Consider the following 11,225-nt stretch of genomic DNA (forward strand, 5'->3'; position numbering starts at 1 on the left):
CTTCACTACATACATCAAGAAAATAATGTACTTTTTACTCCATACGTTTTCCCTGACACTCAAAAGTACTAGTTACATTTTGAATGCTTAGCAGGACAGGTCCAATTCATACACTTATCAAGAGAACATCCCTGGCAGCTCTACTGCCTCTGATCTGACGGACTCACTAAACACAAATGCTTTATTTGTAAATGATGTCTGAGTGTTGGAGTATGCCCCTGGCTATTTGTAAAAAATAAAATAAAATAAAAAATCAAACATTTAAAATTTAAATAAAAGAAAATGGTGCCATCTGGGTTGCTTAATATGAGGAATTTGAAATTATTTACTTGATACTTAAGTATATTTTAGCAATTACATTTCCTTTTGATACTTAAGTCTATTTAAAACCAAATACTTTTAGACTTTCACTCGAATAGTATTTTACTGGGTGACTTTCACTTTTACTTGAGTCATTTTCTATTAAGGTACTTTTTTTTTTACTCAAGTATGACAACTGGGTACTTTTCCCACCACTGACTACAACTAAAGGGTTGGTTTTAGAAGTCTTAGATGATGCCATTGAAGTGCAGTAGCCAAATTCAATTAATTGATATTCAATTCACCTATCACCAGTCCTGCAGAATAAGATTTGACTGATTATGGAGATATATTTCTATCAAAATGTTTAATATACACTGAGTAGACAAAACATTAAGAACACCTACTCTTTCCACAACATAGACTGACCAGGTGAAAGCTATGATCCCTTATTGATGTCACTTGCTAAATCTACTTCAAGTCAGTGTAGATGAATGGGAAGAGACAGGTTAAAGAAGGATTTTTAAGCCTTTAGACAATTGAAACATGGATTGTGTACCGTATGTACACCATTCAGATGGTGAATGGGTAAGATTTAGGTGCCTTTGAGCGGGATATGGGAGTAGGTGCCAGGCGCACCGGTTTGTGTCAAGAACTGCAATGCTGCTGGGTTTTTCACACTCAACAGTTTCCCATGTGTATCAAGAATGGTCCACCACCCAAGGGACATCCAGCCAACTTGACACAGCTGTAGGAAGCGTTGGAGTCAACATGGGCCAGCATCCATGTGGAATGCGTTTAGTAGCCTGTAGAGTCCGTCCCCTGACAAATTGAGGCTGTTCTGAGGGAGACTGGGGTGCAGCTCAATATTAGGAAGGTGTTCCTAATGTTTGGTATACTCAGTGTATGTGAGTAGTGAGACACAGACACAATATGTGTTATGAACAGAATGCAACCTTTAAAGCTGCAATCTGTCACTTTTTGGGTGACATGACCAAATGATCATAGAAATGTGTGTTATAGATCTGTAATTCTCATTGAAAGCAAGTCTAAGAATGATAACTTGTTGAGAACTTGTTGAGAACTTGTTCTCAACTAGCCTACCTGGTTGAATAAAGTAAATTTAAAAAAATAAGAAGCAGAAGAATCTGAAGAATAAGAAGAATCTGTTCTATTTCCACTATTTCTAGACTTCCCGTTCATAAGTTTGGCTTTTGCGTCTTTTACACTGAACAAAAATATAAACGCACCATGCAAAAATGTAAAATATTTTACTGAGTTACAGTTCATATAAAGGAAATCAGTCAATTTAAATAAATTCATTAGGCCCTAATCTATAGATTTCACATGAGTGGGAATACAGATATGCATCTGTTGGTCACATATACCTTAAAAAATATATATATATATATTATGGATGTGGGTCAGAAAACCAGTCAGTATCTGGTGTGACCTCCAAATTAGCTTGTGCAGCATGGCACATCTCCTTCGTATAGAGTTGATCAGGCTGTTAATTGTGGCCTGTAGAAGGTTGTCCCACTCCTCTTCAGTGGATGTGTGAAGTTGCTGGATTTTTGCAGGAACTGGATTAGGCTGTCGTACACGTCGATCCAGAGCATCCCAAACATGCTCAATCGGTGACATGTCTGGTGAGTATGCAGACCATGGAAGAACTGGGACATTTTAAGCTTCTAGAAATTATGTGCATATCCTTGCGACATGCATTATCATGCTGAAACATGAGGTGATGGCATTGGATGAATGCCACAACAATGGGCCTAAGAATCTCGTCATGGTATCTGTGCATTCTAATTGCCACAGATTAAATGCAATTGTTATCCTTAGCTTATGCCTGCCTATACCATAACCCCACAGCCACCATGGGGCACTCTGTTAACGCTGACTTTAGCAAACAACTTGCCAACACGACACTATACACGCTGTCTGCCATTTGCCCGGAACAGTTGAAACACAAGATTCATCTGTGAAGAGCACACTTCTCCTGTGTGCCAGTGGCGATTGAAGGTGAGCATTTGCCTACTAAAGTACAGTCAAGGCAAGACTCTGTCGAGGATGACGAGCACACAGATTAGCTTCCCTGAGACGTTTCTGACAGTTTGTGCAGAAATTCTTTGATTGTGCAAACCCACAGTTTCATCAGCTGTCCGGATGGCTGGTCTCAGACGATCCCGCAGGTGAAGAAGCAGGATGTGGAGGTCCTGGGCTGAAGTGGTTACACATGGCCTGCGGTTGGGATGCCAGTTCTGCCGAATTCTCTAAAACGACGTTGGAGGAGGCTTATGGTAGAAAAATTAACATTCAATCCTCTGGCAACGGCTCTGGTGGACATTTTGGCAGTCAGCATGCCAATTACACGCTCCCTCAAAACTTTAGACATCTGTGGTATTGTGTTGTGTGACAAAACTGCACATTTTAGAGTGGCCTTTTATTGTCCCCAGCACAAGGTGCACCTGTGTAATAATCCTGCCATTTAATCGGCTTCTTGTCAGGTGGATGGATTATCTTGGCAAAGGAGAAATGCTTACTAACAGGGATGTAAACAAATTTAAGCACTTTTGCGAGAAATAAGCTTATGGTGTGTGTGAAACATTTTGGGGATATTATATTTTAGTATACTTTTGATTTTGTGCACTGGCTTTAAACAGATGAAAAAAATATGTTCATGGTTATAGAAAATATATTTCACAGTAGTTTAGATGGTACAATGATCTTCACACTATACTTGCTTGTTTTGTCACATCAACTGAAATTAGGAGAATGATTCTAATTTTAGCAACCAGGAAAAGGTGGAGCGATTTCTGCATAGTGGATCTTTAAATAAAAATCACAGGCTGTAAATATGCCAATACAGTTTCACAAACATATGTCATGATCCGAAAGCAAATGAGTCATCATTATCAAAAACAAATGATGATTAGCAAATAAATATGGAAGACAAAATGTTTCCTGATTAACACAGCACATTTTACAAACATTTGTATTGCTTTGGAAACAGTGGTCAAATATGTTTTTGTAATTGTGACAACATTTGTGACTCCACGGATTACATGTGACAGGCATTTTACATATTTGTGACTTCTTGTATTACATTTGTGATTTGCTGCAAAATGTGCGCTGGGAGTCGGGAAGCAAGTTCAGGGAGCATAATTCAATAAACAAAACAAGAAACACGAACAACATACAGACAGGAAACGGAAACACAAACAATGGGGCCAGGGAAAGGAACCAAAGGGGGTGACATATATAGGGCAGGGAATCAAGGAGGTGATGGAGTCCAGGTGAGACTGACGATGCACAGGTGCGCGTAATGATGGTGACAGGTGTGCGCCATAATGAGCATCCTGATGACCTAGAGGCCGGAGAGGGAGCACACGTGACAGTACCCCCTCCCCGATGCGCGGATCTAGCCGCTGGACAAAGACAATCCCGGGGAACAGGAGCGGACTGGTCACCCCTGCTGATGCGCGGGAACCTGTCCCCGGTTGGGACGCAGGAACCTGACGATCCGGTGGAAGCAGGGGACCCTGGCGATCGGGCGAAGGCATGAAAGCCCGACGAGCCAGTGGAAGTAGGGGAGCCTGGCGATCCGGCGAAGGCATGAAAGCCCGACAAGCCGGCTGAGGCAGGGGAGCCTGGCCATCCGGCTGAGACGTGAGAGCCTGTAGCGGCTTCCGAACCCAAAGTCATTCCACCTGACACAAAAAAACACTCCCTGATGCTTCCCTTAGGTGAGGCGTTATTCTGTAACGATGCGCTGAGAGTCAGGAAGCAAGTTCAGGGAGTGAGTGTTTTAATAAATAAAACGCAACTAAATACAAAACAATTAACACAAACAATAACGCTTGGGGAAGGAACCAAAGAGAGTGACATATATAGGGAAGGTAATCAGGGAGGTGATGGAGTCTGAAGACGTGCAGGTGTGTGTAACGATGGTGCCAGGTGTGCACCATAACGAGCAACCTGGTGACCTAGAAGCCAGAGAGGGAGCTCACATGACAGTTGCTACATATTTGTGAGTTGCATTTTATGGATCAGTTTGTGCATAATTAATATACGGCATCCAGATTAGGACATCCTCAGTTCTCATAAAAATAAGATAAAAATGAATATATCACAATTACTTTTAGAAATGCATCTGTTTGGTATCTTAATTTCATACTTAACTAGTTTCCTTTCAGTGATCCCATCCCTTCCTTTCCACCCTCCTTTGCTTTCCTTGCTCTCTATCCTCCTTACCGAACTCCCTTTCATTTCCTATCTTCCATTCCTACTTTCCTAGCTTCAGTTCCGTGATTCCTTTCCTCCCCTCCTTTGCTTTCCTAGCGCTCTTTCCTCCTTTTCTTGCTCCCTTTTCTTCCTTCTCCTCCTTTCCTATATCCATTTCTTCCTTTCCTAGCTTTGTTTCCTCGGTTCCTTGCTCCCTTTACTTCCTAGTTTATTTTCTTCTACTGTCCTAGCTTCCTTTCCTCTTATCCTATGCTTCCCTTCCTTCCTTTCTTCTCCTTTCTAGATAAATTTCTTACTTGCCTAGCTCCCTTTCCTGCTTTCATTGCTTCCATTCTTCCCCAGCCTCTGTTCAGCTCCTTTCCTAGATCCCTTTCCTCTTTTCCTAAATACCTTTCCATGGAAAGGAGGAAAGGGAGCTAGAAAAGGAAAGTTGGAAAGGAAGCTATGAGTGGCGGAAAGGAAAATGAGCTAGAAGACGATTAGGAAGCTAGAAAAGGAATGGGGGAAGGGGATCTAGGAAAGGAGGAAATGAAAGGGTGCTAGAAAAGGAAAGGAAGAAAGGGGGCTAGGAAATGAAGCTCAGAAAGGATAAGAGGATAGGAGCTAGGAAAGGAAAAGAGGAAAGGGTCCTGGGAAAGGAAAGGCAGAAAGGGAACTAGGAAATTATTAAATAAAGCTAGGAAAGGAAGAAAGTAAAGGAAATTAGGGAAGGACCAACAAAAAGAAGAAAGGAAGCTAGGTAAGAGGAAAGGAAAGAGAGTTGGTTAAGTATAGGAGGAAAGAGAGTGAGAAAAGCAAAGGATGGGAGAAAAGGAAGGGATCCAGGAAAGGCAGCTAGGAAAGATCAAGGAGAGAAGGAAAGGGAGCTAGAAAAGGATAGGAGGGAAGGAAGCAAGGAAAGCAGAGGAAAGGAAGGGATCAAGGAAAATAAGCTATAAAAGGAGGAAATTAAATTAGAAATGCATCGGTTTTGTATCCTTTAAGTAATTATTTGATATATTCATTTTTATGAGAATTTAGGATGTCCTATTCTGGATGCCATATTTTAAATCTGCACAACTGGCAAATATGTGAGGCCACTCACAAATATGTGGAGCAACTCACAAATGTAATGCAAGTCACATATTTTACCACTGTTGTGTTTTCAAAGCAAGAAAATGTTTCTAAAATGTGCTGTGTTACAAAAAGATTTGTCTTGGATTTATTTGCTAATCGTCATTTGTTTTTGTTAATTATGACTTATTTGCTTTTGGACCATGACATAATTTTTGTGAAACTCAATTGGCATATTTGCAGATTTTTATTTTTATTTAAAGGTTGCATTCTGTATTTTCAAAACACTTATTTTGTTGGTGACTCACTACTCATACAGTATATTACACATTTTGATAGAAACATACCTCCATAGATTTACCCAGTGAACTCAATCATGAGGACAACCTGTATGGACCTTTCCAAAGGATCCTGAAAAGAGAACTTCTCTCATAACCATATCTGAGAACTTCTCTCATAAACATAACTGTTATAAGAGAACAGTTTAGAATAATATAATTGTTAGAATGGAAATTTGTCTTCTGCCTTTCCCAACACCCCCAGATAGAGATAAACACACACACACACACGAAGCAGCACAAGGTCAGCCGCAGTCGAGCACCACTCCCCAGGGCCGTAACCAGGGTTTGTGTTTTAGTGAGGTCCGAAAGTTAAACCTCATTTACTGCATTTCTATACAATTTAAGTCCTGCTGTATCTTCATTCACCTTTATTGATCCGGTATTTCCCAAACTCAGTACTGGGGACCTCAAGGAGTGCATGTTTTGGTTTTTGCCCTGGGACTATACAGCTGATTTAAATCATCAAATCTTGGTGATGAGTTCATTATTTGAATCAGCTGTGTAGTGCTAGGGCAAACAACTAAATATGCCATGCTTGGGGTCCCCAGGACCAAGTTTGGGAAATGCTGACATAGCCTATTAGCTATAAAATTAGCTGCAACATATTAACTCACATTAACTCAGCAGGAAAAGTATTTTATTAACAAAAAGTAAACAAATTAGTATGCTTTACAGATTTTGGTTGTTGTTGCAGTTTTAAAGCTAATTTCTGGCAATTCTACAAATGTTGCCATGACTTATGTCATGTTAATATATCCGAGTGAGATTGACTAACACAATCAAATGGGGGCCACATGGAGTTTAGGGCCTCTGGGCACATGTAATTCAGACATGATTACTACAAGTTTGGAAAGCTGGCTAGACTAACTAGACTAATTTACCAATCTAAAAAACCTTAACTTACATGGGCTAATTGAGTGCCTGTCAGTGATTGACATATAACAATAGGAAAACTGCTGATGCACAACTAAGTTTCAAAATTGCACCTTGTGAATCCTACTATTCTAACTCAACAGGAAGTTTAGACCCTGACTGAGTTCCCCAAAAAATAAAACACACACACACACACACACACACACATACACACACCTACTCAATACAGGGTCTTTATTTGTACTCTTCTCTACATTGTAGGATAATAGTGAAGACATGAAAACTATGAAATAACACACATAGAATCATGTAGTAACCAAAAAAGTGTTAAATCAAAATATATTTTATATTTGAGATTCTTCAAAGTAGCCACCTGTAAGAACCACACTGGAGATGAGAAGCAAAGTGTTGAACATTTCATTTAGCACAGACATGGAACAGCGTCAGAACCAGGTAATACAAAGACAAACAACAATTAATGCTGAAGCGGGAACAGAGCTGGGGAAGAGACATATATAGGGGAGGAAGTAACACAAGTGATCGAGTCCAGGTGAGTGCAATGAATCGCTGATGCGCGTGACGAGGGAAGCAGGTGTGCGAAATGATGATGGCAGGAGCACGTAATGGTAAAGGTGGGCCGGCGTGACACCACCCTTTGCCTTCATGACAGCTTTACACACTCTTGGCATTCTCTCAACCTGCTTCATGTGGTAGTCCCATGGAATGCATTTCAATTGACAGGTGTGCTTTGTTAAAAGTTCATTTGTGGAATTTCTTTCCTTCTTAAAATTAATGCGTTTGAGCTAAACAGTTGTGTTGTGACAAGGTAGGGGTGTATATATGTATATAACATAACATATATTTTGATTTGTTTAACACTTTGTTCGTTACCACATGATTCCATATGTGTTATTTCATAGTTTTGATATCTTCACTATTATTCTAGCAGTAGCAGTCTATCAGCAGTCTATCAGCAGTAATCACCAACACATTAATTGCATACTACAGTGCCTTCAGAAGGTATTCACACACCTTTACTTTTTCCACATTTTGATGTTAAAGCTTGAATTTAAAATTGATTAAATGTAGATTTTGTTTTGTCACTGGCACAATAGCCCATAATGTCAAAATGTAATGATGTTTTTAAAATGTTTACAAATTCTTAAAACATGACAAGCTGAAATGTCTTGAGAGAATAAATATTCAACCCCTTCGTTATGGCAAGCCTAAATAAGTTAAGGAGTAAAAATGTGAATGACTACCTCATCTCTGTACCCCACACATACAGATAATTGTAAGGTCCCTCATTCGAGCAGTGAATTTCAAACACAGAGTCAACCACAACGACCAGGAAGGTTTTCCAGTGCCTCGCAAAGAAGGGCACCTATTGTTAGATGGGTAAAAAAATAATAAAAAAAATACATTGAATATCCCTTTGAGCATGGTGAAGTTATTCATTAGGTTTTGGATGGTGTATCATCGAGCCACTACAAAGATACAGGCAACCATAACTCAGTTTCCAGAGAGGAAGGAAACCACTCAGTGATTTCACCATGAGGCCAATGGTGTCTTTAAAACGATTACAGAGTTTATTGGCTGTGATAGAAGAAAACTGAGGATGGATCAACAACATTGTAGTTACTCTACAATACTGTACAGAATAAAACATATTCCAAGACATGCATCCAGTTTGCAAAAAGTCATTAAAGTAATACTGCCAAAAATGTGGAAAAGTCAATTCACTTTTAGTCCTGAATACAAAGTTTTATTTTTGTGGCAAATCCAATACAACACATTACTGAGTACCACCCTCCATATTTTCAAGTATAGTGGTGGCTGCATCATGTTATGGGTATGCTTATAATCGTTAAGTACTGGGGAGATTTTCAGGATAAGAAAGAAACGTAATGGAGCTACAGTAAGCACAAGCAAAAACCTAGAGGAAAACCTGGTTCACTCTGCATTCCATCAGACACTGGGAAATTAATTTACCTTTCAGGAGGACAATAACCTAAAACACAAGGCGAAATCTACTGTACACTGGAATTGCTTACCAAGTAGACAGTGAATGTTCCTGAGTGGCCGAGTTACAGTTTTGATTGAAATCTACCTGAAAACCGATGGCAGGACCTGAAAATGATGGGCAAATGATGCAAAATCCAGGTATGGAAAGCTTTTAGAGATTTACCCAGAAAGACTCACATCTGTAATCGCTGCCAAAGGTGCTTCTACAAAGTATTGACTCAGGGGTGTAAATATTTATGTAAATTACATATTTCTGTATTTCATTCTCAATAAATGTGCAATCATTTCTAAAAACATGCTTTCACTTTTTCATTGTGAGGTAGTGTGTGTAGATGGGTGAGAAAAAAAATTATTAATCCATTTTGAATTCAGGCTAACAACAAAATGTGGACTAAATCAAGGGGTATGAATGCTTTCTGAAAGCACTGTATACTACAAATACATATTATGTGTTAGGTTTGTAGGGCAATAAAGATACTTCTAATGGTGAAGAGTAGCTAAATTGAAGGAAACATCGTGATATTTGCACTGAAACTGAAGCTATTTGCAAGTCTAAAGCAATCATATTTATACCATGAATTCTGTGAATTAACATTAACTCAACTAAAACTAAATGGGATTATGCTGAGTGGGGCGAAAGGCCAGACAGTCAAACTATTGACTCCCAGTAAGTGCAGAGCCCCTCAAACACAGCGCCACTCTTGTCTGTCTGGTGACTATCAATCCCAATTGATTTGTGATCTAGAGCAGATTTTTGACTACAGCGACGCATTGTTAATTTGCTTCCATATTTATTTATTTTTTAAATCGAATAGGTTTACTGTATATGTCTGTAAACTGTAACCAATCTTTAGCTCATCAAACTTTGAGGAGACTGACTCAGAGGAATGTAAATATAGATGTATAAAATATATAATATAAAAATATACATTTTTCATAATATGCTGTCTTTATTTTTTATCTTGCCCTATTGATTATCTAATTGTTTGCCGAAATTTGCATTGGGTGGCATGCGTAATTTTACGTATGAGTAATTTACACAAATTGAATAACTAATCCATTTCAAATTAGCCTGCATTAGGCTACAAAAATGGGTCGTATCATTTTCTTATGTCGCATTATAAACGATGTTATATTTATGGAGCAGGTGTCTGAAATTATGAAATAAACCAAAAATAAACACTAATAAGTAACCTTGTGAAATACTATTTAAAGTTAAAGCGCAGGAATCCATGAAACCACAAAACATGACCAGTAACTCTCAATAGCATGTGTGAATAATGCACACAACCCAGATTAGGCTGGAAGTTTAATGATCATGTCAAATCCCATTGAACCGATACTGTGGCAACAATGGCCTACTACAGCAAACAGCATGGCATGCTACCAGGAATTGGATCATATAGAATTGAGCAAGTGACAAACCCAAAAGAAGATCAGTAATTCAGTACCATCCATGCCATACAATCCAGAATCCACATTACCTTTTTGCTGTCTGGCAGCGCGCAGAGCTTGCTGTCCCCTGTCAAAGAGCCAGACCTATTCTGTCCGATAGTTCCCTGCTGTGGCGACATGGTTTCCATCAAGGCTACTACAGTAGATCGACTCGGAGTCTGCTGCTGCTTCAGACCACAGCGCACGTATTCATATTCCCATTGCATCCAAAGTTATCCAGCGACAGGACCAAACGAATAAAGAGGTAAACCGGTGAGAAATTCATAATTCACGGCAATATAACGGATAAAAACGAGACAAGACGCGTTAAATAAACCTGGACTGAGTTCATCACTGAAAGCTCAAAGAACGCACTGGCAAATTATAATTTCTAGACGCTGTCAACGAGATCCACAAGGAGTCTTTCGGTCTGAAGCAGTGTATTCGTTTCGACTCAAACCCATGCGTAGGTTTGCCTCTACAGTCTGAATTGAGGGCGGTCCTAGCGCCGCTGGGTACCTAAACATGAACATTTGCTCTAATAGAGAGGTAACTGTTCTAGCTCATAAATCACATGCAAACCGTTTGCAGACCAGGTGAAGGAATGCGCTCTGCATGCCAAGAATAACATGACTAATGCAAAATAATTTACGAAGTATGAATTTTCTACTGTATATACATGACACAGTCCACCCCACTCTCTGTATGCACACCCAATAGAGTTGGTCTGTTTGCCTTCAAACAACCTGTATACATGTCTCATTTTACTATGAAAAACTGCGTGGAAAAGGTAAAATATAGTCACAGGCCTACAATAAGTTGATACATTAATTTATAACTGCTCAATTAAGTCAAACCTGTAAAACAATACTAAACTTACTGTGCCATTTAATACAATGTATGAGATATGACACACTAGTGAGGACTGCCACTATTTATCTTTAACCAAAA

At 39.3% G+C, this 11,225-nt stretch overlaps 1 protein-coding gene across 1 annotated transcript in view; it reads right to left on the bottom strand.

The window, feature by feature from the left end:
• Positions 1–10,787, bottom strand: part of LOC139380192 (rho GTPase-activating protein 20-like) — a 51,048-nt gene extending 40,261 nt beyond the window's left edge. Inside the window, exon 1 of the mRNA XM_071122647.1 lies at positions 10,325–10,787. Coding sequence (XP_070978748.1) covers positions 10,325–10,501 — 177 coding nt within the window. The 5' untranslated portion in view covers positions 10,502–10,787. The remainder of the gene's footprint in view (positions 1–10,324) is intronic.
• Positions 10,788–11,225: the final 438 nt, after the last annotated feature.

The sequence above is a fragment of the Oncorhynchus clarkii genome, chromosome 22 (assembly GCF_045791955.1).
Source record: "Oncorhynchus clarkii lewisi isolate Uvic-CL-2024 chromosome 22, UVic_Ocla_1.0, whole genome shotgun sequence".
NCBI classification, from domain to species: domain Eukaryota; kingdom Metazoa; phylum Chordata; class Actinopteri; order Salmoniformes; family Salmonidae; genus Oncorhynchus; species Oncorhynchus clarkii.